We start from the raw sequence: 25260 nt of genomic DNA, 5'->3' as shown, positions 1-25260 counted from the left end.
AACAACCTCCTGACGCGTTCCCCCAGACTTAACACAACCTACGACATGGCGCCAAAGATGGAATATGGTACGTCCTCGCTTGTCGTGATGCTTGTCGTTCTTTCCAATCTGACGAAATTGCACAGTTCGCCTCGGTAACTCTGGACTAAAGGTGTCCAAAATCATCCTGGGGGCTATGTCCTACGGCGACCCCCGTTGGCAGGAGTGGGTTTTGGGAGAGGAGGAGGGCATCCAGCAAATCCGGTTTGCGTACGTCTGCCTGGTCGCGCCATCTCCCCGGTTGGAATATTGATGTGGAGTGATACAGTTATGAGCACGGAATCACTACCTTTGACACCGCCAATGTGAGTAACGCCCTCCTTAGCATGCGCCGTGCTGGTCGTAACGGGAGCGCGAGTAGGTCTACTCAAATGGACAGTCGGAGATCATCCTCGGGAAGGCAATCAAGCAGCTCAACCTCCCACGCGAAGAGCTCGTGATCATGACCAAGGTAAGTTCTAGTTGCCCTTGTAGACCTGAGGCTTACCTCTGATCACTTCTGCATAGCTCTGCGCTGCTGTGTCTCCCGATCCTGCAGTTTTCACCATAACCAAAAGCAACGCCGAGCTTGCGGACATGGGCATCATCAACCAGCATGGGCTCAGCAGGAAGGTGCGCTCGCATTCGATTATGCGAGATTCACGGTCCTAATGCGGGACGATTAGCACATTTTTGACAGTGTTAAGGCGAGTCTGAAGCGTCTCCAGGTTGACTACATTGACCTCTTCCAATGTAGGTGTCGGTACGTAGTGAGCATACTCATGACTGATTCCATCAACGTCAGGCCACCGGTTCGACTACAACACCCCCATCGAGGAGACGGTAAGTTTCTCTTGAGCGTGCGACAAGCCTCTTCTGTCTGTCTGATTCCGGTTCACTTCGTAGATGCAAGCACTCCACGACGTTGTAAAAGCCGGTTACGTGCGGTACACCGGGATGAGTTCATGCTACGCGTACCAGTGTGCGTGTATTCCAGCTTGTTTCTGATGTCCCATTGCGTTAACGCGTTTGCTACGTATCAGTCCACCAGATGCAGAGTACATCCGCCGCTCCCATTCCACAGCGCTCTCAATGACTGATGCTCCCGCCAGACTATGCTATCACGCACAACCTCACGCCCTTCATCTCGATGCAGAACCACTACTCACTCGTCTATCGCGAGGAAGAGCGCGAGATGTTCCCGACGCTGAAGCTCTTCGGCGTCGGCTCGATTCCCTGGTCCCCGCTCGGCCGCGGCAAGCTCACCCGGCCACTCGGCGCGGATACCAAGCGCGGGAAGAGTGACGCGTGAGTACCCTTCACGCGTGTAGCGAGTGGAGTGTTCTGAACAAGTATGGGAATACAGGTATCTCAAGGACTACGAGAATTCTGCGTCGGACAGCATCGTAAATCGGTACGTTGACGCCAGGTGCTTACGCGCGTATCCCCGCTGATCGTGTGCTTTTGTAGCGTTGAGGAGCTAGCCAAGAAGAAGGGTGCCAGCATGGCGCAGATCTCACTGGCGTGGATCATGTCCAAGCCCGGCGTGAGCGCGCCCATCATCGGGACGACGAACTTGTCGAATCTCGAAGACATTCTCGGTCAGTATATCTCGCGATAACATAGCTCTGGATTTATTCTGACATACTTCCATTGTATGGCAGGTGCTCTGGAGGTCAAGCTGACCGAGGAGGAAGTGAAGTATCTCGAGGAGCCGTACAAGCCGGTAGCCATCTCCGGTCACTTCTGAGGGGTGCCGAGTGTATATTATGAATCTACTACTCTGTGTTAGTACTGGAGGCGTCGTATAAGCCCGTCCTCGATGTACACTGTATGTGAATACACCCACAATACACCACACGAATTTGGACTGTTGCAGGAACATCCACGCGTTGGCGCCGGCGTACGAACGGCTAATGTTACTTACCAGCTTACATTTTTATATGGCAATTAAGAGCATCGGAACTTCCTGCAAGTATTTTGTCGCATACTTGCGAGGCCTCGGAAGGCACTCATTTCTCGAGATCAACGAGGAGACTGAGGGCAAGACGCAACGGGCCCGTCGTGGGCGTCTCGAGAACACCCTGCCAGCGCTTTCTCTCCGTCTCCCGGCCCGAAACCAGGTTTGCCCCTTCCTTCTTCGCCTCGACGTACCCAGCCACCCTTTCGCTATTTTCAGCTCTGGTACCCGTCATTCACACACGTCGGGGAGAAAACGAACTGCGGCCAGTAGCCTTGCTTCTCGCGGACCTTCAGGCCTGTAAAACGGCTACAGCATGAGACGCCGGCGCCATCCACAGTTCAATACGCGCGTCCAGTCGCTCCAAGGGCCGCGGGCTCTACCAGCGGTGGCATGATGTACATGCGAGTATGCTATCTCCGTATGCTGCATGAATAGCACTGTATAGCCCCGGATCCCCTGTGAACGCCTTGGAGAAGTTAGGATTGGTAAGGAGCCTTTATGACGCTCGCAGTGTGGAAATGCTATGGCCGACGCAGGCGTATAAAAGCACTCAAGGTTCTCAGGATGTTTCTCACCACTCATCCACCTCCTCACGCATTCATACAGACCTAACACACCGAACATAAACACCATGGCTCCGAAGATGGAATATGGTATGTCTTGCCTCTATCATGGGGGCTGGTTTCCTTCTTGAACTGACCGCATCGTACAGTTCGCCTCGGGAACTCGGGCTTGAAGGTCTCCAAGATCATCCTCGGCTGCATGTCCTACGGCTCTCCCGAGTGGCAGCAGTGGGTCCTCAATGAGGAGGAGGGCATCAAGCACATCAAGTTCGCGTACGTCTCCCTAGTCGCACGATCTCCTTGATCATAGTACTCACGTGAAGGGGTATAGTTATGAACATGGCATCACTACCTTCGACACTGCCAACGTAAGTATTAACATTATGATAAACTCGTCCTCTCGCTCACAATGTACCTGCGGTAGGTATATTCGAACGGCCAATCCGAGATCATCCTCGGAAAGGCAATCAAACAGCTTAACCTCCCGCGCGAAGAGCTCGTGATCATGACCAAGGTACGTACGCGTCGGACTCATAACTCTCAAATTTATCTTATTTCTCTCCCGCTTAGCTTTACGCTGCTGTGCACCCTGACCCTTCCGTCTTCACTTTTGCGAAGAGCGACGAGCAACTCGCGGAATTGGGCATTATCAACCAGCGTGGACTGAACAGGAAGGTACGTTTACACGCCAGTCCGCGAGAAGCTTGCTGCTCAATGTGAGACCTGTAGCACATCTTCGACAGCGTGAAGGCAAGCTTGAAGCGGCTTCAGGTCGACTACATCGACCTGTTCCAGTGTAGGTACCGTCCCTCACATTCTGCATACCTGTAACTGACGTCATCCATGAAAGGCCATCGCTTTGACTACAACACCCCCATCGAGGAGACAGTGAGTGCCTATGACGTCTCGCATCCACGCTTCCTGTCTGACAAGAAATATCTGATTCTATAGATGCAAGCACTTCACGATGTCGTACAGGCGGGCTACGTCCGGTACATTGGAATGAGCTCGTGCTATGCGTACCAGTGTGCGTAAATTCGCAGCTTTCACTGATTTTATATGTGTCTGACGTCGACGGCACACTACAGTCCATCAGATGCAGAGTACGTTACCGTGTTCTACCCCACGTCGCTTTCGCAGCTAATATTCCACGCCAGACTACGCGATCACGCACAACCTCACGCCGTTTATCTCGATGCAAAACCACTACTCGCTCGTCTACAGGGAGGAGGAGCGGGAAATGTTCCCCACGCTCAAGCACTTCGGCGTCGGCTCCATCCCCTGGTCCCCACTCGGGCGTGGAAGGCTGACTCGTCCTCTCGCCGCCGAAACCAAGCGCGGGCAGAGCGATTGGTGCGTAGCCCTTTGACCTGGGAGACGAAACGTTACTGAGCGGTTTGTGGGGATGCAGGTTCCTGAAGAACTACGACAATTCGGCCACGGAGAACATCGTGAACCGGTACGCCGACTTCATTCTTGAATGAGTTTATCATCGCTGATTGTTCAATTCCTAGCGTCGAGGAGCTGGCGAAGAAGAAGGGCGCTAGCATGGCGCAAATCTCACTCGCGTGGATCATGGCTAAGCCTGGTGTCAGTGCACCTATCATCGGCACGACGAATCTGTCGAACCTCGAGGACATTCTCGGTCAGTGGATGTCGCGGTGATGTAGCTTGAGGCATTACGCTAACGTCCGTCCATCGTGTCGCAGGCGCTCTGGAGGTGAAACTGACCGACGAGGAGGTGAAGTACCTCGAGGAGCCGTACAAGCCGGTGGCCATCTCCGGGCATTTCTAATGTACCCTAATTGTATACTGTGATTCGCTCAGACTTTAAATGGATAGCGTGGCTCACTTGAGAGCGGAGTACTTGTCCTTCGATGTAGACTGTAGCCTGAGCTGGCTAAGCAGCCAATCGCATTAGGCTTGGTCGACCGTGAGAAATTGTGTGTATTGCCGCCGTGTCGGGGCCCAAGTTATCGACTGCGTCTCTCTTCCACCTCCCACTCCGAACATAGCTGCGTTCTCCGCGAAGGCGCAACTAACGGTGCCTTTCTCATGGAGGGTCATATGCCCTCTCGCCACTCCCACGTAACTTAACGCAGCACAGCAATGTCGCCCTCTCAGCAGCGACCGTAGGTTCTAGCAGTGGTATGAACGCCGATCGGGATATCCTCTGTGCTACTACGCCCATTCCATCAGCCCTCTGGACCCTTACTGCTCTATTCATGGCCTACACGCGTGGCTCGAGGAGGTCAGAAGAGACGAAGCAGACCTCGGCGCAGCCCTTACCACCTGCCGCACGTCATCGATTATCAGGAGACTTGCGTCGTCGAAGATCCGCGGCTACTCGGGGATTCTTGACAGCCCTTGCTAGCTACGCAGTGTCAGCATCGTTCTCGCATTCGGAGCTCCAAGGGGCGCCTAGGCTCGCTGCGCGGTGCTTATATAGCGATCGCTAAGCTGCGTGGATGTTCAGGACCCCTTCCCCTCGTAACGTCCTACGCAGATACAGCCCCTCCCCCGAAAATGAGCAGCAAGAAGATGCAATACGGTCAATTGTCATAGATACCCCTTGTCGGGCATAGCTGACGTTGGGTGCGCACAGTTCGCCTCGGTAATTCCGGGTTGAAGGTGTCGAAGATCATCCTCGGATGCATGTCGTATGGCTCTCCCGACTGGCAGGGCTGGGTTCTGGGCGAAGAAGAAGGCCTGAAGCACATCAAGTTTGCGTACGTACGAGTTCCTGTGGCACATAACGTCTTGGGATGATCTGCTGAATGCACAACATCGGATTGTTAGCTACGACAACGGCATCACGACCTTCGACACCGCCAACGTGAGAATCGTCTAGTGCATCTGAACACTCTAAATGCTCACAATCCTTCCCCTGCAGGTCTACTCGAACGGACTTTCCGAGGTAATTCTCGGAAAGGCTATCAAGCAGTTCAACCTTCCGCGCGAAGAGCTCGTCATCATGACCAAGGTCTGCACCTACGCTTATGAGACGCACCGATGAGCCCTTGTTGATAATTTGCGTGCATAGGTTTACTTCCCGAGGCCGGACGACCCCGCCAAAGTTGTTTGGGGGGCTGCCGACGCGGAAGCGGCCGGTATCATCAACCAGAAGGGGCTGAACCGCAAGGCAAGTGAAGCGTGTCAAACGTGCAGCTCTGGATGCTGACGGGATCTGTTGTACAGCACATCTTCGACTCGGTGAAGCAGAGCCTGCAGCGCCTGCAACTTGATTACATCGATGTATTGCAATGTAAGCGCAGACGCAGGAGATGTATTATGAAGCCGATATTGACTGCGCAATTGTACAGGCCACCGCTTCGACTACGACACCCCCATCGAGGAGACGGTATGCTCATCGGACTTGTAGCGCTCGATCTCGTCGCTAACGCGTTGCGTGAACTCAGATGCAAGCTCTCCATGACGTCGTTCAGGCGGGATACGTTCGCTACATCGGCATGAGCTCCTGCTTTGCATATCAGTGTAAGCCCGCGTATACAACTTGCGTGCGCGCGCCACGCTGACCCCGAGAGACAGTCAGCCAGATGCAAAGTGCGTTCGCAAGACTTATCCCCATCTTATATTCCACTCACCGACTATGCCAGACTATGCCATCACGAACAAGCTCACGCCGTTCATCTCCATGCAGAACCACTACAGCCTCATCTACCGTGAGGAGGAACGGGAGATGTTCCCCACGCTGAAGGTGCGCCGCTCGTCACTCCCCTTATCTCCACAGCAGAATCTGACATGTATGACGATAGCACTTCGGCGTGGGCTCTATCCCGTGGTCGCCGCTCGGGCGAGGCATACTCACGCACCCGCTTAACACGGAGACGCTACGCTCCAAGACCGACGGGTACGCCGTCCGCCGCCACTGACCACGATTGTGCGCTCCGCGCTCACACTGTTACCAGGTATCTGCAGATCTACAACATACCTGCTATCCCTGCCATCGTCAGCCGGTGCGTCGCTGTCCCTCATTCCCACTTCTGCATGCCGAGGCTGACGATTCTGCAGCGTCGAGGAATTGTCCAAGAAGAAGGGCGCGAGCATGGCGCAGATCGCGACCGCCTGGATCCTCGCGAAGCCAGGTGTGACCGCACCCATCATAGGGACGACGAACCTCAAGAACTTGGAGGACATCCTCGGTGAGTGGCAGTATCCCGCCTCCAGAGCATCGAGGAAAGAGATACTGACTACAGGGCTTTCTGCGACAGGCGCGCTCGACGTGAAGCTCACCGAAGAGGACATCAAGTTCCTCGAGGAGCCCTACGCGCCCGTCGCGATCGTTGGTCACTCCTAATGGGTGCTACTTGCTATCTCCGAACGACGCCCTACTCCCCGTGTGTAGTAGCTGGAACGTGTACGTGTATGAATATAGCACAGAAGAAGGTGGGGAATGTAAGTAAGAACTTGAAATGACATCTGTCCGACGCTAGGGTGGCGCGCGTGCCAGTGTGATCTAACCATGATGCGCTCGGGAGTGCTACAGTATGTGGTTTTGCATTGACAAGAATCTGTGCGTGCCTACACACTCACGTATAAGTGTGCAGAGATTAGACTTTGACCCTAAGGCTACAAACCTGGCCTCTGTTCTGCACGGCCATGGCATGATGCACGTCATGTGCAGACCATGCGAACCAATGCAGATTCCGCGGACGATGCAAACTTCTATCACAGCCGGCTGGCACCGTCGAGCGTTGAGTACTATGAATGCCGATCGGTATATAAGCTATACTGCTATGTCCGCCACATTCACCCATCGAGGTCAAGAAAGGTGCGGCGAGAGGCTCGGCGCGACTTTTATCCCCGGCTGTAGACGTCATAAACGTTCCGCGGCCACTCTGGTATCTCTCATCGCGGGCCCTTGTTGGCCGGAGAGAGCCAACACCCTCGCTATCCGGTACTTTGGTGGAGTCCAGCCCAGCGCATATATAACCGATCCATTCACGATCTGCACTGCAAGGACCGCATTCCCCTTCAGACGCCCTACATAGTAACCGTCCCTCCTCTAGATCCGGAGATGAGTACACAGAAGATGCAATACGGTAAGTCATATGAGCGCATGCCCTTCTATGCCTCATCACTCACTGTGACTATGCACAGTCCGCCTCGGCAACTCCGGGCTCAAAGTGTCCAGAATCATCCTCGGATGTATGTCCTACGGCAGCCCCGAGTGGCAGGATTGGGTGCTGGGCGAAGAAGAGAGCATCAAGCACATCAAGTTCGCGTAAGTCCCAGTCTGTTGCGTCTAAGATCTCGGTACAAGGGTGATGACCTGTAATATCGGCCTGCTAGGTATGACCATGGAATCACGACCTTCGACACGGCCAACGTGCGTAGAAGCGTGTCTCACAGTCTGATGTCCATAACGCTCACAGTATTTGTACGGCAGATCTACTCAAACGGACTCTCCGAGGTCGCCCTCGGGAAGGCGATCAAGCAGTTCAACCTGCCGCGCGAGGAGCTGGTCATCATGACCAAGGTGCGCACCTACATTTCCGATGATGAGTGTTTATTCCTCGCTAACTCCGTCTGTGCATAGCTGTACTTCGCGAAGCCGAAGGGCCTCACCAAGGCTATCTGGTCGGGACCCGAGGCGGAATCCGCTGGGATCATCAACCAGAAAGGGCTGAACCGCAAGGTGGGGCACCGTAGCTTGTCGCGTGTGTGTGACTGGGTGTGCTCACCATACTCCATCGTGCAGCACATCTTCGACTCGGTGAAGGAGAGCCTGCAGCGACTGCAGCTGGACTACGTCGATGTTTTGCAATGTGAGTACGTGCGCGCCGCGGAAGAGCAGGAAACTGAAGACTCGCTTGGGCAGGCCATCGGTTCGACTACGAGACACCCATCGAGGAGACTGTATGCGCCTAAACCATAGTGCATCGGTCCATCGTGTCGCTGATGCGCTACGTGAATTCAGATGCACGCTCTACACGATGTCGTCCAGGCGGGACTCGCGCGCTACATCGGGATGAGCTCCTGCTATGCGTACCAGTGTAAGTCCGCGACTACTATCTTGGTTCAGTTTGTGCGGCGCTAACCACGAGAGATAGTCACCCAAATGCAAAGTACGTTTGCAGGGCGTCGTCACCGTATATATTACTCACCGACTGTGACAGACTACGCGATCACGAACAACCTCACGCCGTTCATCTCCATGCAGAACCACTACAGCCTGATCTACCGCGAGGAGGAGCGCGAGATGTTCCCGACGCTGAAGGTGCGCCGCCAGCGTCGCATGCCTGCACATCAATTGCGCAGGGTCTTACGCCCGTGACGATAGAACTTCGGCGTGGGTGCCATCCCGTGGTCCCCGCTCGGCCGCGGCATGCTCACGCACCCGCTTAACACCGAGACGCTGCGCTCCAAGACCGACGCGTAAGTCATGCCCGTCCGCCACGCCGCCCCCTGGTCGCTCACACACATCGCAGGTATCAGAAGATCTACGACATACCTGCTATCCCCGCCATCGTCGGCCGGTACGTCTCCGTTTCTCGCAGTGATGTTCACACCGCATAGGTGCGCGAGGCTGACGAACTCACAGAGTCGAGGAACTGTCCAAGAAGAAGGGCGCAAGCATGGCGCAGATCGCGACCGCCTGGATCCTCGCGAAGCCAGGCGTGACCGCGCCCATCATTGGGACGACGAATCTCAAGAACCTGGAGGACATCATCGGTGAGTGGCACGCATCGAGGTGGAGGGACACGCAGACTGACGGGGATGGGGTCTACTTTCAGGCGCGTTGGACGTGAAGCTCACGGAGGAGGACATTCAGTTCCTCGAGGAGCCGTACACGCCGGTCGCGATCGTTGGTCACTCCTAGGCCGGGGTGGGTGCTGTGTGCTACCTCCGATCGGCGAGCCGCTCCTCCCCGTGCACAGCGGCTTGAACGTGTACGTGTACGAATACAACGCCAAAGAAGGTAGTGAATGTAGGAAGCGATGTACGCGACGTACTTGTGCGCCGTATGACGGTATGCGTGTGAGCATGCGAGGTTCCGCTCGGAGGTGTGGTAGGTTGTTCCCTTGTCTCAGAGCGCCGGTGGTGGTAGGCGATGCCTCCGGTCGGCGAATGCGTTTCAGTGTTTTCTTGAAGTAGGTTGTCCGTCGATTTTGCTCGAGTCCGATTCGGAGGCTCTTACACTGACGCGGCGTTGCGGCACGTCAGAGAACAGTCACGACAGTGGGTCAAGAGGTATAGAGACAAGGCACGTTCGCGATACCCATTCCCTGCTTTGTGTGGGTTTTTCTGTATATGGCAATTGGATTGCCTATTACAGAAGCCCGCAGCGGCATCTCGCAGCCGATCACAGTAGCACGAGCGCACTTCTCGCACCCACGATCCCTACAATCTTGTCATGGGATTGACATCTGTCTTACACCGCGAGCTACGGTACAGCCCAGGCTGCGTGGTGCTTATATAGGCCTCTTCTCGCCGCAGAGATCTTCCATCATCCAACTCGAAGCTCTCTCAGATCGACGCTCATCCAGCTCACTCTAGCCAACCACAGCTCACAATGGCCAACACGAAGATGGAATACGGTCGGTGGTGATCCAGTTATCATGCGTCGAAGCGAAGGAACTGACGAGGAGCCGCGCAGTCCGCCTCGGCAACTCCGGCCTGAAGGTCTCCAAGATCATCCTGGGCTGCATGTCCTACGGCTCGCCCGAGTGGCAGGAGTGGGTCCTCGCCGAGGAGGAGGGCATCAAGCACATCAAGTTTGCGTACGTCGTGCACATCGTGGCGCGAGGTACGCGCAGTCCTGACCGCTGACTCTCGCTCAGCTACGACCACGGCATCACGACGTTCGACACCGCAGACGTACGTGCATATTGCTGGTAGATGCGATCGCGGAAATGCAGCTCATGTCAAGCGCAGGTGTACTCGAACGGCCTGTCGGAGGTCACCCTCGGAAACGCGATCAAGAAGCTGAACCTCCCGCGCGAGGAGCTCGTGATCATGACCAAGGTCCGCATACAGCCACCTGCTACACCTCAGAACGCGCCCTGATATCCTTTGCCACCTCTAGCTGTTCAGCCCGGTGCCGAAGGCCGCAAACGTGAACGTCTGGGTCCCGGGCTTCGACCCGCTCTCCCAGGGCATCATCAACCAGCAGGGCCTGAACCGCAAGGTGCGTCCCGCTCCTCGCCGTCCCGAGACATGCCGTTCCCCGAGACTCACCATCGATTGGCGATTTGCAGCACATCTTCGATGGCGTGAAGGCGTCGCTGAAGCGCCTTCAGCTTGACTACATTGACGTCCTGTTTTGTGCGTGCCTCCTTGAATCATCGTCCGATGTCTGCTCACTCACAATGGTTGTGATAGGCCACCGCTTTGACAAGGAGACGCCGATCGAGGAGACGGTAAGTGCCTCATCAGCGGTGACTTAGGCGCGTGGTACACGGGCTGAAGGACATGGTAGATGCAAGCGCTCCATGACGTCGTGAAGGCCGGCTACGTGCGCTACATCGGCATGAGCTCCTGCTACGCGTACCAGTGTGAGTCCGACCACAGAACGTACTTGTACATTCAGCTGATCTTCGTTCACAGTCCATCAGATGCAGAGTGCGTTTCGAGGGCTTCCGGATGCGTGACATATCGCTCACCTACGCCGCTAGACTACGCGATCAACAACAACCTCACGCCGTTCATCGTCATGCAGAACCACTACAGCCTGATCTACCGCGAGGAGGAGCGCGAGATGTACCCGACGCTCAAGGTAAGTCGCTCATATATCCGGCACGACACGCCTCCTGATAGATTTGGCATGTAGCTCTTTGGCGTCGGCTCCACTCCGTGGTCGCCCCTCGGCCGTGGTCTGCTCACCCGCCCCATGACTGAGGAGACTTTGCGTGGCAAGACAGACGGGTTTGTGATCCTACACTAATACTACACGTCTTATGATGCTGACGTTCCCGCGCCCGCGTCATACAGGTTCATGTACTTCTTCCAGCAGCAGAGCATCCCCAAGATCGTCGGCCGGTGTGTACACGCAATAACTTGCGCTTACTCCGCGAAGCTGACTCAGCTACTACCAGCGTCGAGGAGCTCGCGAAGAAGAAGGGCGTGAGCATGGCGAAGATCTCCATGGCCTGGGTCCTCTCCAAGCCCGGCGTGTCCGCGCCCATCATCGGCACCACCAACCTGAAGAACCTCGAGGACGCCCTCGGTACGCTTTTATTTCTATCCTTCACTCGCAATGCATATGCTGACACGGTGCAGGCGGGCTCGAGGTGAAGCTGACGGAGGAGGAGATCAAGTACCTCGAGGAGCCGTACCAGCCCACGAACATCATCGGCCACTACTGAGTCTCCGCTGCAGAGACCGTAGAGACATTCCGCAAGGTCGAGTCGTTGTATAACAATTAGTCGCACGAATTTCATGAATGTTGAACGTTGAACGTTGAACGCGAACATCAGATATATTATAGCACGCTAGCACAGCGAAACGCATGACGTAGAAGCGTGGGTGGAGGCCGACTTGAACCTGCTCCGACTTTGGCTGATTTCGGCGTCGGCCGTCGCCATTCTGCGTCCCTCCTTAGGACGGCTGGGCGCTTCGGTATGTACGACGCGCCGCGCGAGCTCATGACGCGCTCGGGCGCTGCAGGCCTGAAACGCGTTGCATCACGCTCACGTGGTATGGTCACAGCGATTCATTGGCACGGGTTGGGAGACGCCCGACGTAAGTAGGTTCCTCCTCTCCTCCATCATGCATCACACACCATCGAGACTCTGCATGCAGCGCACAAGAAATGCGGAGAAATCGTATTCAAATTTGCAGAACCCCAAATTAACAAGCTTGTAATCCCAGCCAGCCCCGTGCCTGGTAGATTTACGATCAATGGAGATTGGCATGTGGGATGCTCTAGGTAACCGAAGGTGTGTGCCGCGTGCCCCATGCTGTATGGTATAGCAAGCACCGAGCTTAACTTCTGACAGCCATATCATCCACTGTATGCCCTGCCTTGGCGCGAAGACTCGAAACTCGTTCTTCCGTGTATGAGTTACCCACGCTCCGTCAAGAAGAACCGCCACCATCCACCACGTTCCAACGGGGAGAGCACTCTGGAAACCGGTCGTCCTGAATCACCTCAAAGAAGCACAAATCTCCGGTAAAAGTCTCAGCAAATTGAGCCTACGTGACGCAGATGCACCACGTTGAGCGCTCCGGAAGGTCATACGGTCTGTACGGCCGCTGGCGTGGACAGGCAGCAGGTTTATATACGACCAGACTGGCGTCTTCTTCCGCTAACTGACTCGGCCTCTGGTCTGTAGGCACATGGCTTCCCCCTTCTCTACCCATGAAGGGCGATGTAGAAGCCCTTCAGCCACGATCTGCGACGGCCTGGGCTCGACGTCGCAACGAGAACCTGGCACTGGCGCAATAGACACACACCTATAAAAGAGGTAGCAAAATGCCACTACAGACACAAGGGCTCCCCTCAGTCCTCCTTGCACCACCTCCGCCAACGCCATGGTCGTCGTCAACTTCCTCAGGCTCGCCGCACTCATGTCCGCGTGCGCCGGAGTCGCCAGCTCGGCGGTCGCATCGACCCTCCAGCTGCACGAAGCCCGTAGGGGAATCCCTGCTGGATTCTCTATCCACGGCGCGGCGGCGCCCGACACCGTGCTGAACCTTCGTATGGCGCTCGTCCAGAGCAACTTTGCTGGGCTCGAGGAGCGGCTCTACGACGTCAGCACGCCGTCGAGTGCCAATTATGGCAAGCACTTGTCCAAAGCGGAGGTACGCCAATATCATTTTGGTAGTGGTCGCCTACGATTACTACTATGATTACTGATATTCGTGTTGTAGGTCGAGCAGTACGTCGCGCCCAAGCAGGACAGTGTCACTGCCGTCAACGCGTGGCTCGCTGCCAACGGCCTCAGCGGGACGCCCATATCGCCCGCCGGGGACTGGATCGCCGTCCAGGTGCCGGTCAGCAAAGCGAATAAGCTTCTCGGCGCCCAATTCTCCGTCTTCCAAGACGACGCCACTGGTCGTCAAGTTATCCGGACGTTGTCGTACTCTATCCCCGCCGAGCTCAAGGACCACCTGGACCTCGTTCATCCTACCATTACGTCAGTGCTGGCCTCGCATACGCATCGCCGTCTTACTGACCCATTGCCAAATTTGCAACAGCTTTGCAGACATAAAGCCTCTTGTACCAGTGGTCTCTGCGCATCGCGAAGCCCGTGTGCCGGTCGACTCCGCTCTCGTTGCGAACGCTGTCCCGACAACGTGTGATGTGGATATCACGCCGGCGTGCTTGCAGGACTTATATGGCATCCCTTCGACGCCTGCGACGCAGTCGAGCAACCAGCTCGGTGTTAGCGGTTTCATTGACCAGTTTGCTAACCAAGCGGATCTGGAGGTGAGTTTACCACGCAACTTGCAGGATCCATAGTAGCTTACTCAGATTCCCCAGACATTCTTGACAAAATTCCGCCCAGACGTGTCCAACAGCACGACGTTTAACCTGAAAGCCCTTGACGGTGGCCAGAACCCTCAGGATCCGTCTGACGCCGGTATCGAAGCCGTATGTGACAGATTTACGTCTTCGCGTATTACTGAGACTTATAATGAAGGGACCTGGCAGAATCTAGATACTCAATACACCGTCGGCATCGCTACGGCGGTCAACACTACCTTCTTCTCCGTCGGCGACAGCACAAAGGACGGGATCTTCGGCTTCCTGGACTTGATCAATTCTCTCTTAGCAGAGCCTGCTCCGCCCCAGGTTCTGACGACCAGCTACGGGGCCGATGAGGGCGCACTATCCCAAAACCTGGTTCGGTATGTCTCAAAATTTGTGCCAGCTTGTATGCGCTGACGACAGTCATTGCCTCACGCAGGAATTTGTGCCAAGCGTACGCTCAGCTCGGTGCGAGAGGAACGTCTATCCTCTTTTCCTCGGGCGACGGTGGCGTCTCCGGCTCGCAGGCAAAGGGCTGCGTCCAGTTCGTCCCGACCTTCCCCTCCGGCTGCCCCTTGTAAGTCTTCCGTCCACACTCTCGTCCCATATTCCAATCGCTCACTTACGTTTCTAGCCTAACCTCCGTCGGCGCCACCCAACTAACCACCACCTCCGGACTCACCATCGAAACGGCCGCTGAGTTCTCATCGGGCGGGTTCTCCAACTTCTTCCCGACGCCCGCATACCAGCAGGCCGTCGTCGACACATACATCAACAAGACACTCGCTAACGGCACAGTCAATGAAGGCCTCTTCAACGCCAGCGGGCGGGCGTTCCCGGACGTCTCCGCGGCCGGCGTCGACTACCTGATCGTCGTGAGCGGCGACACGGACATCGTCTCGGGCACGAGCGCGTCGAGCCCGCTGTTCGCCAGCGTTATCGCGCTCATCAACGACCGTCTCGCATCTAAAGGGAAGCCGCCGCTTGGGTTCTTGAACCCGTTCTTGTACTCGGAGGCTGGCGCGAGCGCGTTGAACGACGTCACGGAGGGCTCGAACCCTGGCTGCGGCTCGCAGGGCTTTCCTGCCGCACAGGGATGGGACCCGGTAAGTCTTCCTTGTGTAGGACCTAAGCTTAGCTGAGGCTGAGACATACGTGGTTGCACTGTCATCCTTTGACAGGTTACTGGCTTGGGGACGCCTAACTTCGCGAAGCTGCTCGCCGCCGCTCTCGACTTGCCGTAGATACCACGCGCCTGCGCACACTGGTTGGTCTGCGTTCGAGGCTCCGACATGGCATAGCGATTCATGAGACGCAGAATCTACGTGTTCTCTCGTTTGTTGCATCTTGAAAAATCTCACTGTGTTACTCCGAACCTGTACGTCATCCAGAGCACCGACCAGCGCTTGGATGTCCGAATATGCCCAGCTCGAGTGTCAGATCAGGGCGCTCGCGCTCTCTGCTCTTGCCATTTACTTTGCAGCCTCTGTCCCCTCGCTCAGATGCGGGCAACACGGGACAGAGCATCTACAGCGCATCTTCAGAGCTCTGACACTGCCTTATATGCATATCTTGACTCTGGCCCTCCGCCAGGGATTGCAAACTACACGACGGTGGTCATCATTCACGGCTACGTCTGGCATGGCGGTGTGTCTGCCCTCAATCAAACTGCATTGCATCAAGCTCACACGCCACTCTCATGCTTCGTCGTAGGAAACTTCAGGAAACTAATTCCGCTTGCACATCAGCACCGCGCGCGGGTCGTCGCTGTGAACAGGCACGGATACCCGGGGTCTGCGCCATTCAACAATGTGGATCTCTCGTTGCTTGAGAGCCTCGTAACCTCGCCGCCTACGCCAAACAATGCAGAGACTATGCTCGCGTTCATGCGCGATCGTACGCAGGAGATCCACGACTACCTGACGCGCTTCATCACAAGCGAGCATACACCTCTTGCGGGAGGGATCATCCTCGTTGGGTGGTCGTTCGGGACGGTCTGGATGAACGCATTGCTCGCCAACATCGACTACTGTCCGCCAAGGGAAGTAGATCTCCGGTCATACTTCAAGCGCATCGTCTACTACGGTGAGCACGAGGCCTAGCCTATCTGGATCCCGCTTCCTTCTCCGCCCTGTGGTCGGTCGTGCTCAACTCTCTTGATATCCAGACGGATCTTATGTCGGCCTCGGCCAGCCCCCGCCCCCAGTCGCATACCCGTCAGAACCCTCCGATGCTTACGACGCTTGGCTCTCTGGCTACCACGCCCACGGCGACATATGGTCGCGCGGTGCCTCTGCGCTAAGCTTCGGACCCGCGCTCGCCGACCCCTCGCCCACCACGACGCGCATGAGTTCTGAAGAGCTCGAGGAGTCTACATACCCTCCTGCTGGTGGGCCGGGGGGATGCGATCGACTCCTGACGCAGGCATGCATGAAGCTCGGGACCTACCAAACACTGCACAGGCGGGCGTTCTACCTCGACGATGATGGGCACGTCGGCAATAAGTGGCACGATGTTGAAGTTCGTGTTGTATGGTGCGATCACACCGAGTGGGAGATGCCGTGGGGTGCATACTCCTTGTACAAGGAGCTGCAGGAGTCCCGAGAGGCCGGGTTGCCCGTGAGGGACGCTGTCTTCGTGCGCCTGAGAGGTGCAAACCACTTTGTGAGTCATGTGTCTGCCCCGTAGCGTGCATAAGCTTATCCTCCTCACGAGGCGCACTGGGATATGCCTGAGCATGTCCTGGCAGCGTTTCTGGAGCTGAGCAACGTGGATGAGTACTGTACCCAGTGAAGGGGCCGTGCATGTTTGCCGTTGTAGTTTATCTGTCAGTTTTCCAGATGTTCACGACGGGTAATTTCCGTAAGCTGGACCTTCATGCGTATACGTGCTCGCAAGTTGGAGTCGCGGGTCTGTTGCTAGTGGGCACCATGTGCGGATTCCGTTTACGAGTCGAACATAGAATATTCAACATTCTCGCATATGTCCATTCAAGAAACAATCATAGTACTCGATAGTCTAGTGTCCGTATGCTTCTCCTTCATCAAGACAACACGTCCACTCGTCCTTAAAGGGTCACGGGCACGCAACCGATGGAAACGAGACCTCCCTAGATATACAAGTTACTCATCAGAAGCCTCATAGAGCTCGGCGGGGAACGTACGTGGCTGTCGTCCTCGCAGCATACGGCTTGGGCGCTGCACGAACTACCCGCGCCGACGCCAATGACGGTGATCGGAGAGCAGTTGACTCCCAGGAGAACATTCACGTCCTGGACGACGATGCCCAGAAGACCGAGGAGGGCAGCGCCCGCGGCGGAGCCAGCCTATGTAGCACGCATCCAAATCAGCTCGGTCGAACACGGAAAGCATAATCGGAATCACATACCGTCTCAGTGCTGTCACAGCACTGGAGAGCCCCGGTGGAGCAATCCTGACGGGCTTCGAGGGGGGTGGCGACCGCAAGAAGGGGCAGGGCAGAGATGGTGAGAGCGAGAGTGCGGGAGAACATCATGTTGGTTGAGAGAGTAGTAGGATGAGTGGATGTTGAAGAGCGAAGGGCGAGTGGATTGTTCGACCTGTAGAGAAATCCCTCCTCTCCATCCCTTTTTATACAGCCGCGACGGTCAGTCTGGTTCTCTCTTTCGCCTCATCGGACGCCGTGGACAGTCGCAGCGCTCGCATCCTGCACCTTCGTCATTCTACTCATCATGTTAAACGTCACAGGTACGATAAACTTGGCAGCTCCTCGCGACCGACGCGCATAACGTACGGGCACATAGCAGCGTAGCGCCGTCTGTCCTTGCAGGGCCGCATTCGGACCTCACGGCGTTCTACCACGAGGCTACCACGTCCGCTTATACCCCAGGGCCGCAATGCTCCGTACTGGCAGATGCTCCGCATACTGACGTCCACCTCGCGACGCCCATCCAGTTCGTGTTGTTCTGGACAGATGGAAGCTCGGACCCTTGACTGATGCTCCGCTACTGGCGCGGACGACTCCGTCGCAAGTTCCAAAAGGCTTCTGTTTGACGTTCCTCGCGCGGCACCGCATCGTTTCAGCTGCGCATACGTAGGTTTCGGGCGGCAGCGAATATCCCCGTGGAATGGAGCGGCTGTGGGTATGGTTATAGACTGACAGAACTATATTCTGGTACGTTACCGCTTGTTAATCTTAGCCTCTGGTCAGGCAAAATCGTGGCCGGCCTTGGTAGTGATTGATGCGTAGAAGTTACGTCGTCGGAGGTGGCCTACTGCATCGCGGAGCCGAAGGAAGCCTTTTAGACTCCAGGGCGGGTACGAACGAAGCGCAAAGCCTAAGAGGCAAGTTGGACCTTCGAGCCCGATCCAAGAAGTTAGATGGCACGCTCACCGTGTACACGGCTCATTCACGGTTGCGGGCTTTGTCCATGCTCTGGCAACAGCGGTCTCCCTTTGCGGGAGCGCGCCGCGAGCTCCAACGCATGCTGCACGCCGTTTGCCGTCATGTCGGCCCCGCGCAATCAGCGCGGGACGCCGGGCTGCGCTGTATGCTCCGAGGACCCTGACAAGGACGTTGACACCCTCTAATGTCCGCCGGCGTTGTCGAGTGCCGAGGTTGCAAACTTTTTTCCAGCGAACACTCTCCGCAACCATCTGGGTATGCAAGAGCTTCTCCTACAAACGGCAGACGAGTTAACTGGGGCGGAAACCGGAACCGACGTACGTACTGGGAGGAGCGAATCGAGCGCAGAAATCATGCCGTACTACGGCTGCCCCTGTGACGTCTGGGGTTCAACGTTTATGCGTTCGCGATCTCTGGGCGCAGACCGACGAGGTGTGTTAAAAGAGCATGAATGTATTCGGAAGAAAGCATGGGGTGTTCCGTGTCTGTCGTTTGCGTTCTTCCTGCCAAACATACTCAAGTCAATGACGCTAGATATTTGCTCGATCGGATGCAATTTGTAGGCGGCTCATGTGTGCGGTTACAGATGCGACAATTGACCATGGCTAAGAGTCCGGTGATCTACAGTATAGTCCATGAATACGTCGGTGAACCAGATATCCCATTAAGCCAGGCTAGGACTTCATAGGAAGTGAGACCGACTCGCGGGGAGCGAGGTTTACGGTGAGAGCGACGGGATGTCCACGTCGGGAGCCCGTGAGACGAGCGGCGCGGCAGAGGAGTCCTCCACGGTGGGATGTGACGCAGTGTCGGAAGTGCGGCGTGGGCGGTGGAGCGACTGCGGGCGCGAGGAGGACTCATGCCGACAGGGCCGGATGGCGGCGTAGGTGCATGACCAGCGCGTTGGAGGGGTAGGGAAGCGAGCTCGGATCGATGTCAACGAGCGTGCGGGTGTCCGCTCACAGCCCGAAGATCTTCTTCAGGCCGGAGGTCTTCGTCCTCTTGACAGAGGAGTGCCCGTTGGAGAGACGCAGCACCTGGCGTGCGTCCTCGTAGGTGTGGTAGGTGTCGCGCGGCGACTGGGCGGACGCGAAGAGGGAGAAGGCGTTGGGAGACGCGGGGCTCGCGTAGGTGTAGGAGGGCGCGAAGGCGGTGTAAGACATCTTGGAGAAAGATACTCGGGTGAGAAGGATGGTGGTGTGTGTGGAGTGACTCGAGCGGGAGAGGACTTGGTGCGTCGAGCAGATGTCGAGAGACTTAGCTGATGATGCGGACTCCATGCCTCTCACATCCACGTTATATACCACTAGCATCAGAGAGGATTGCGTCCACAGGTTGCGAGGAGGAGTAGCAGATTGCCAATCGAGTGCACTTCGCGTCGTCCAGAGGCGAACTTACCTTGCGAGGAAGGTCTCGAGGCAGGGCAAGCACGAGTCAACAGCAACGCCTAGATATGCGACAGTTGCCAGGTTACCATGTCCACAGATACACACAGACAGCAAAAGAGGCAGGTTTCAGCGAGTCGGCGAGCGGACAATGAGGGAGAGGACGAGGAGGGATTGATGTTTGTTTGGCCCCTTATGCTGGCCAAACAAAGCCACGTGGGAAGGATGCGGGGAGTGGGCGCCTTTTTACACTCTGTCTCGTTTTCAACGACTCGACAACAACAACAGAAACTTCCCTCCCTCTAGCACTTGCTCAATCAGGATTACACCTGCACATCCGCTCACGTTTCGGAACGCTGGATATGAATTCCAAATTCGTTTGCTCCTGGTGTGCCCTTCTCCGAGGCTGCTCGGGTTCTACCAGGGCGACGTATGACGGACATAGCATAAGACATTGGAAATGATGTTCCGCTTCAAACCGTGCTCACCGTGAACTGAAACTCCATACATCGGCCTGCATCACGTTAGGCCATTGCTGAACGTTGTCACAGTACCTGACGCATGTGCGCAAAACTCGAGCGGAGGTAGCAAATAGCGGCTTCACCCCGACCGAAGTGTCGCGACACGTCTTGCAAATGGGGTTCCGAACGAGCGACTGTATGCCGGTCGGACATTTGCCTCTAACATATAGCTTCGGTACATCGCATACCTTCCCGCACTAAACCGTCTTCTACCTGCACGAATCAATATACCGGTCTCGTTCTACGTTGCTCAACCCTCTACAACAATGCAGTATGGTAAGTTTAATCATGTGCTCACTGCAGGAGGATGTTTGCTGAAACGCTGTTTCTGTAGTTCGCCTCGGAAACTCTGGCTTGAAGGTGTCGCGTATCATCCTAGGATGCATGTCATACGGCAGCCCCGAGTGGCAGAGCTGGGTGCTCCCCGAGCAAGAAGCTATCAAACATATCAAGTTTGCGTACGTCGTTTCGTCAGCGCGTATTATATCTCGAGCATATTTCTTACGCCTTCTGTGCTTCAGATATGAACATGGGATCACGACATTTGATACCGCCAACGTGAGTCCCGTCTGAAGTCTCACGTTCAAAAACAACGGAGGCACTGACTCGATTATCCAAGTCATACTCGAATGGCCTATCCGAGATAATCCTCGGAAAGGCGATCAAAGAGCTGCAACTCCCGCGAGAGGAGCTCGTCATCATGACCAAGGTGCGTATCAGTCCTCAACGAGGGTGTCATAGGGTTAATCTAAGTCATGCGGCCGGTTTTTCAACGCCAGCTTTGCGTACCTGTCTTGCCAGACCACGGTACATACTTCTATGGTCTGGGTAAAAAGCCGGAAGAACTCGGGATAATCAATCAATACGGGCTCAGTCGCAAGGTCGGTGCTTGGAGTCAATTTTACGGGCTCCATGAAGCCTCATACGTATGCGTTGGCAGCATATCTTCGACTCGGTCAAGGCCAGCCTGAAACGCCTCCAACTGGAACATATCGATCTGCTCCAATGTAAGAATCAGGTGCTCCGAGTACGTTCAGGGTAGCATCAACGCTGACTTCACGTAGGTCACCGCTTTGACTACAACACCCCCATCGAAGAGACGGTTTGTCTCATCTAGATTTGAAGCGCCCATTTCAAGGTTGACTGGTGCACGATAGATGCAAGCCCTGCACGATGTCGTCAAAGCCGGATACGTCCGCTACATCGGCATGAGCTCCTGCTATGCGTACCAATGTGAGTCCCATAGACATTATCGTGTATGTCCCTTCTGGCTAACGCGATATACAGTTCACCAGATGCAAAGTTTGTATAGGATTCCTTCTATACCGTTTGGTGCAAGCTGACATCATGGCAGACTACGCGATCACACACAAGCTCACGCCGTTCATATCGATGCAGAACCACTACAGCCTGCTGTACCGCGAGGAAGAACGTGAGATGTTCCCGACGCTGAAGGTAGGTGGCCTTCCACCTTATATACTAGATGCTTAACATAGCGTACTTTATAGATGTTCGGTGTGGGGTCCATACCGTGGTCGCCGCTCGCGCGCGGAATGCTCACCCGGCCGCTCAACACTGATTCTAAACGGGCAGAGTCTGATAAGTAAGCCGACTTCGTCTTTCGCCTGTTCGCAGACATTTTGGCCCAGCATAAGTGATGCTGATATGGTCATTGCTTCCTAGTCTCCTTGGATGGTACCAGAATCCGGCATCGACGGCGATCGTTTCGCGGTATGTAGCCACCGCAGACTCTTTTCTGCTACGCCGTTGACTCACGATTGTTCAGGGTGGAGGAGCTCGCGAAGAAGAAGAGCGTAAGCATGGCCCAGGTTTCGATCGCCTGGATGCTCTCCAAGGATGGTGTTTCCGCACCCATCGTCGGGTCGACGAACTTGAAGAACCTGGAGGATATCATTGGTACGCCTCGCTGCCAGGTGACCGCTGCGGTGAAACGGACGCTAATGTGTGGAGCGGGGTAGGCGCGCTCGCCGTGAAGCTGACCGATGATGAGATCAAGTATCTCGAAGAGCCGTACCAGCCCCTGCGCATCGCCGGCCACGTCTAAGGCGTGTAGGATCATGGGCGCACAACAATGTACTCGGAATGCAGGAAGTCAAATATACATGCACGTATCTAGTGCTGCTATGCGGTTCCATTCTCATACACAAGCGACACAGAGAGTACTGCAAGGGAGGAATATGGTGTACAAGGGTGAATACTCTATGTGTAAGTCATACAATCCGTGTGAGGTTCTGAACGCTTCTGAAGGCTTGTCAGTAAACGATTGCAGATTATCAAGTATGCCACACAAACCCGGGTCCACTATGCTTCTTCTTCCTCCGCTTCCGCCTCTGCCTCATCTTCGTCGACGTCTGTTTCTTCTACGTCTACCTCTTTCCCCCACTCTTCTACTTCGACCCCGAAGACAGAGGGAAGCTTGGCCCACACCTGTTCCCGCATTTCTTTGTGCGCTGCGTCTGCCGCTTGCGAGCAGTAGCCGCATGGCCGCTTCCCCGGCCCCTGCTCCCAGAACCAGTTGATGAGGGGCTCCAAAACATACAGGTCGCTCGTCGCCTTCTCGAGCTTCACGAGGCTGATTTGCCTCAACGCGTTATGAACCGTCGCCATACAGACCTCCGGGTGGATACATGTCTCGCACGGAATCGGACGCAGCATGTGGAAGACGCGCGTCGCACACATCTGTGCGAGCCGCGCCTTCCCGCTCAGCACGCGCTTGTGGTCCCAGACGGAGAGCTCGGCGAGGAGGGGCTTCTGTTCGCCCGTGTGGGGGCGCACCCTTCTTGTTTCGTCTAGCGAGCAGCAGATGAGGTAGGCGGTGGGGAGCAGGGACTGTGTCTCCGTCAGATGTGCAAGCTTGAGCAACACGAGGGCGTCGGAGGGCTGGGCTGTCACGTAGCGTTGGCGGCGACAGATGTCATCCCAGGAGCGAAGGTCGGAGGGGTAGTAGGCTCGAAGGCGCCCGAGCGCAGTCTCGTAGAGATCATGGATCCCATACTTGTGCGTCATGCGGACCAGAGCTGCGAGGGTGTCGAATGGCACCGGGATAGGCTCGTCGTTGCGGTAGAAGTAGCTGCCATAAGTTGCGGTGAGTGACATAATTGGGGACCATGATGATCGCGGCTTACTTTTTTCGGCAGTAAATGACCAGGAGAAGGGGCTTCAGATCTTCGGGCGAGTCTGAGAGCTGGACGACCGGGCAATCGTCCATCTTCTCGTGGTCGCCGGGTGGAGGCGGCAGCTCGAAGAGCCCACGGAATACCTCCGACTTGATTGCAAGAAGGCCTCGGTAGACGCGGAACGCGACCTGGCCGCTCGCGACAATGATGAGGTTCCCCGTTGAGAACCAGATGTCTGCGTCTCGTGTAGGCCCGTGTTTAGCGAGCGCATCGGTGGCCGTGATGGGCCCGGCGCGGTAGTCTATAGCGACATCTGAAGGTACGTCTTCTCTGCGAGGACGCTTGCAGGGTCTTTGGTCGGACATGCTTGAAGCGTTTAAAGGAGGGCGTATCGCTGGAACTGTGGGGTGTATGGAGGTAAGAGTCAAAGAGAGGCGACAATTGAAGGGAACAAAGGCCTATTCGGCGCTAACGCACTGGGCCACTCGGACGTAGGTGGACCGAGCAAAGTGAGCCACTCGCACCGTTTTGCGTCTGCAAGACAAGAAGCACGATGCACGTGTTGGCCTCCGAGGGAACAAAGATACGGCTGTGCCACCCAGTGGCACACCTTTGTCGAGGCACGCATGAGTCGCCTTTATCCCGCGTCGTCGTCCCTTAACGCATCCCCTCCTCTGCCATCTTACCGCCATGTTCTCCTTCGGAGCTATGTGTGTCAAACTGCCCAGGGCTGACCGAATCGCTAGGCTCCCTGATAACAAGCCAGACCCGTCAGATTCGGAGGACCATTGCGCTCATGCCTCCCCACACCACATCGAGAAGGATGAATGCGTGTGGCTGCCGGACGGCGACATCATTCTTTTGCCTCGAAATGAAGCGATAGGGTTCTGTGTATACCGAGAGGTCCTGGAGCGCGAGTCGAGGGTTCTCAAGGACGAAATTGCGCGCCAGCTGCCTACAGCCACCACGACAGCAGACGGCCGTCCCGCCATCTGCATGCCAGACACCACACATGAACTGCAAACACTGCTCTCCGCCTTGTTCATAGGGAAGGAGTACGTCTTACTCATCCACTGTTTCCGCACTTCCTGACTGACACACGCGACAGCTACTACCATGTCGCCGACAAGCCCTCCGCGATTTGGTTCGTCTACCTCTCCGCGCTCGTCCGGATGGGTCACAAATACGAAATACAAGACCTCGTCGACGAGGGCATCGCGCGTCTCAAGAAGTACTACCCCGCGAACCCAACGGAATGGGAAGACATCCGGACACGCGAAAAATGCCTCGAAACCTGCGCCACTGCCGCCACGCGCGTCGTCGCGCTCGCGCTACTCACCGACACCCCCACCCTCCTTCCGGGCGCGCTGCTCGACTGCTGCATGCTCGCGACGCGCACCCAAGCCGACATGTTCTACAAGAACGCCAAGGGCCCCATCCACTGCCCCGAGCTCGAGGAGCTTCCCCCAGACATGCGCGCGCGCGTCATGGCGGGCACCGCGCTGCTCACGACCGCGCGGGCGGCGCGCACGCTGGGGGTACTCCGCGCTGTGCCGTGCCGTGTCTGTCGCCACCCGGAGCGCTGTGCGCTCGCGATCCAACGGACTCTGCAGGACATCGACATGGGCAGCCTGCGCGAGGCGACGCGCGTGCGCCACTGGTACGAGCCGCTGCATGGGTGGCTCTGGGAGGGCAGGGAGGGCGGGGAGCAGAACCTGTGCGAGTTTTGCGACACGACAGTGTTGCATACGGACGCTCAGATGCGGATAGAAGAGTGGGTTAACCTCCCGAAGACATTCGACATCGAGGTGGAGGGCTGGCCGGGTAGCGAGGGGGAGATCGTTGCAATGAGC

At 56.2% G+C, this 25260-nt stretch overlaps 12 protein-coding genes across 12 annotated transcripts; 9 read left to right on the top strand and 3 right to left on the bottom strand.

Moving 5' to 3' along the window:
• Window positions 1–45: 45 nt before the first annotated feature.
• TRAVEDRAFT_46313 (oxidoreductase) lies at window positions 46–1768 on the top strand (the record flags this gene model as incomplete). The annotated part of the gene is made up of 13 exons (XM_008038222.1): window positions 46–67; window positions 126–249; window positions 308–344; window positions 401–490; window positions 547–651; window positions 705–771; window positions 824–861; window positions 925–1000; window positions 1062–1076; window positions 1131–1326; window positions 1385–1432; window positions 1489–1619; window positions 1683–1768. The coding sequence occupies 13 exons, from the start codon at window positions 46–48 to the stop codon at window positions 1766–1768; spliced, it is 1035 nt and encodes a 344-aa protein (XP_008036413.1).
• An 844-nt stretch (window positions 1769–2612) lies between these two features.
• TRAVEDRAFT_46312 (Aldo/keto reductase) lies at window positions 2613–4339 on the top strand (the record flags this gene model as incomplete). The annotated part of the gene is made up of 13 exons (XM_008038221.1): window positions 2613–2634; window positions 2694–2817; window positions 2876–2912; window positions 2969–3058; window positions 3115–3219; window positions 3274–3340; window positions 3395–3432; window positions 3496–3571; window positions 3633–3647; window positions 3702–3897; window positions 3956–4003; window positions 4059–4189; window positions 4254–4339. 13 exons carry the CDS (start codon window positions 2613–2615, stop codon window positions 4337–4339), a joined length of 1035 nt encoding a protein of 344 aa, XP_008036412.1.
• Window positions 4340–4855: 516 nt separating this feature from the next.
• On the top strand, window positions 4856–6995 carry TRAVEDRAFT_28406 (Aldo/keto reductase). The gene is made up of 14 exons (XM_008037974.1): window positions 4856–5095; window positions 5150–5273; window positions 5344–5380; window positions 5438–5527; window positions 5588–5686; window positions 5743–5809; window positions 5868–5905; window positions 5964–6039; window positions 6094–6108; window positions 6162–6262; window positions 6321–6415; window positions 6474–6521; window positions 6577–6707; window positions 6777–6995. The coding sequence occupies exons 1-14, from the start codon at window positions 5071–5073 to the stop codon at window positions 6860–6862; spliced, it is 1032 nt and encodes a 343-aa protein (XP_008036165.1). The 5' UTR covers window positions 4856–5070; the 3' UTR covers window positions 6863–6995.
• Window positions 6996–7582: 587 nt separating this feature from the next.
• TRAVEDRAFT_46310 (Aldo/keto reductase) lies at window positions 7583–9388 on the top strand (the record flags this gene model as incomplete). Its single annotated transcript, XM_008038220.1, has 14 exons — window positions 7583–7607; window positions 7666–7789; window positions 7858–7894; window positions 7955–8044; window positions 8105–8203; window positions 8267–8333; window positions 8387–8424; window positions 8486–8561; window positions 8619–8633; window positions 8685–8785; window positions 8849–8943; window positions 8997–9044; window positions 9110–9240; window positions 9303–9388. 14 exons carry the CDS (start codon window positions 7583–7585, stop codon window positions 9386–9388), a joined length of 1032 nt encoding a protein of 343 aa, XP_008036411.1.
• A 557-nt stretch (window positions 9389–9945) lies between these two features.
• On the top strand, window positions 9946–11976 carry TRAVEDRAFT_28405 (Aldo/keto reductase). Its single transcript, XM_008037973.1, has 14 exons — window positions 9946–10106; window positions 10166–10289; window positions 10350–10386; window positions 10444–10533; window positions 10595–10696; window positions 10767–10833; window positions 10891–10928; window positions 10988–11063; window positions 11116–11130; window positions 11184–11284; window positions 11339–11433; window positions 11500–11547; window positions 11604–11734; window positions 11788–11976. The coding sequence occupies exons 1-14, from the start codon at window positions 10082–10084 to the stop codon at window positions 11871–11873; spliced, it is 1035 nt and encodes a 344-aa protein (XP_008036164.1). The 5' UTR covers window positions 9946–10081; the 3' UTR covers window positions 11874–11976.
• Window positions 11977–13077: 1101 nt separating this feature from the next.
• On the top strand, window positions 13078–15225 carry TRAVEDRAFT_119513 (subtilisin-like protein; the record flags this gene model as incomplete). Its single annotated transcript, XM_008038940.1, has 8 exons — window positions 13078–13311; window positions 13381–13646; window positions 13708–13939; window positions 13994–14104; window positions 14165–14361; window positions 14421–14558; window positions 14616–15087; window positions 15163–15225. The coding sequence occupies 8 exons, from the start codon at window positions 13078–13080 to the stop codon at window positions 15223–15225; spliced, it is 1713 nt and encodes a 570-aa protein (XP_008037131.1).
• Window positions 15226–15483: 258 nt separating this feature from the next.
• TRAVEDRAFT_119113 (uncharacterized protein) lies at window positions 15484–16774 on the top strand (the record flags this gene model as incomplete). Its single annotated transcript, XM_008038939.1, has 4 exons — window positions 15484–15628; window positions 15695–16066; window positions 16149–16645; window positions 16697–16774. The coding sequence occupies 4 exons, from the start codon at window positions 15484–15486 to the stop codon at window positions 16772–16774; spliced, it is 1092 nt and encodes a 363-aa protein (XP_008037130.1).
• A 274-nt stretch (window positions 16775–17048) lies between these two features.
• On the bottom strand, window positions 17049–17491 carry TRAVEDRAFT_119368 (hydrophobin 1; the record flags this gene model as incomplete). The annotated part of the gene is made up of 3 exons (XM_008038938.1): window positions 17049–17090; window positions 17145–17306; window positions 17369–17491. 3 exons carry the CDS (start codon window positions 17489–17491, stop codon window positions 17049–17051), a joined length of 327 nt encoding a protein of 108 aa, XP_008037129.1.
• A 1832-nt stretch (window positions 17492–19323) lies between these two features.
• On the bottom strand, window positions 19324–19527 carry TRAVEDRAFT_119980 (uncharacterized protein; the record flags this gene model as incomplete). Its single annotated transcript, XM_008038937.1, has 1 exon — window positions 19324–19527. The coding sequence occupies one exon, from the start codon at window positions 19525–19527 to the stop codon at window positions 19324–19326; it is 204 nt and encodes a 67-aa protein (XP_008037128.1).
• Window positions 19528–20536: 1009 nt separating this feature from the next.
• Window positions 20537–22335, top strand: TRAVEDRAFT_46305 (Aldo/keto reductase; the record flags this gene model as incomplete). Its single annotated transcript, XM_008038219.1, has 14 exons — window positions 20537–20546; window positions 20605–20728; window positions 20792–20828; window positions 20890–20979; window positions 21050–21151; window positions 21211–21277; window positions 21335–21372; window positions 21428–21503; window positions 21558–21572; window positions 21625–21725; window positions 21779–21873; window positions 21954–22001; window positions 22057–22187; window positions 22250–22335. The coding sequence occupies 14 exons, from the start codon at window positions 20537–20539 to the stop codon at window positions 22333–22335; spliced, it is 1020 nt and encodes a 339-aa protein (XP_008036410.1).
• Window positions 22336–23090: 755 nt separating this feature from the next.
• Window positions 23091–23655, bottom strand: TRAVEDRAFT_78655 (uncharacterized protein; the record flags this gene model as incomplete). Its single annotated transcript, XM_008038936.1, has 2 exons — window positions 23091–23361; window positions 23417–23655. Coding segments are annotated over 2 exons (510 nt in total), but the record flags the coding sequence as incomplete, so codon positions are not given.
• Window positions 23656–24097: 442 nt separating this feature from the next.
• Window positions 24098–25190, top strand: TRAVEDRAFT_46303 (uncharacterized protein; the record flags this gene model as incomplete). Its single annotated transcript, XM_008038218.1, has 4 exons — window positions 24098–24117; window positions 24154–24462; window positions 24516–25124; window positions 25178–25190. 4 exons carry the CDS (start codon window positions 24098–24100, stop codon window positions 25188–25190), a joined length of 951 nt encoding a protein of 316 aa, XP_008036409.1.
• Window positions 25191–25260: the final 70 nt, after the last annotated feature.

The sequence above is a fragment of the Trametes versicolor genome (genome assembly GCF_000271585.1).
Source record: "Trametes versicolor FP-101664 SS1 unplaced genomic scaffold TRAVEscaffold_4, whole genome shotgun sequence".
Classification (NCBI taxonomy): domain Eukaryota; kingdom Fungi; phylum Basidiomycota; class Agaricomycetes; order Polyporales; family Polyporaceae; genus Trametes; species Trametes versicolor.
Note: the sequence above shows the minus strand (reverse complement) of the source record. Positions and strands in the feature narration are given on the sequence as shown.

Bases quoted from the DNA above. Each gene is read 5' to 3' on its own strand.
- TRAVEDRAFT_28405 (XM_008037973.1), top strand. From the start codon at position 10,082: ATGGCCAACACGAAGATGGAATACG. The intron at 10,387-10,443 runs GTACGTGCATAT...TGTCAAGCGCAG, and splicing joins CGACGTTCGACACCGCAGAC to GTGTACTCGAACGGCCTGTC. The intron at 11,548-11,603 runs GTGTGTACACGC...AGCTACTACCAG, and splicing joins ATCCCCAAGATCGTCGGCCG to CGTCGAGGAGCTCGCGAAGA.
- TRAVEDRAFT_28406 (XM_008037974.1), top strand. From the start codon at position 5,071: ATGAGCAGCAAGAAGATGCAATACG. The intron at 5,096-5,149 runs GTCAATTGTCAT...GGGTGCGCACAG, and splicing joins CAGCAAGAAGATGCAATACG to TTCGCCTCGGTAATTCCGGG. The intron at 5,810-5,867 runs GTAAGCGCAGAC...GCAATTGTACAG, and splicing joins TTACATCGATGTATTGCAAT to GCCACCGCTTCGACTACGAC.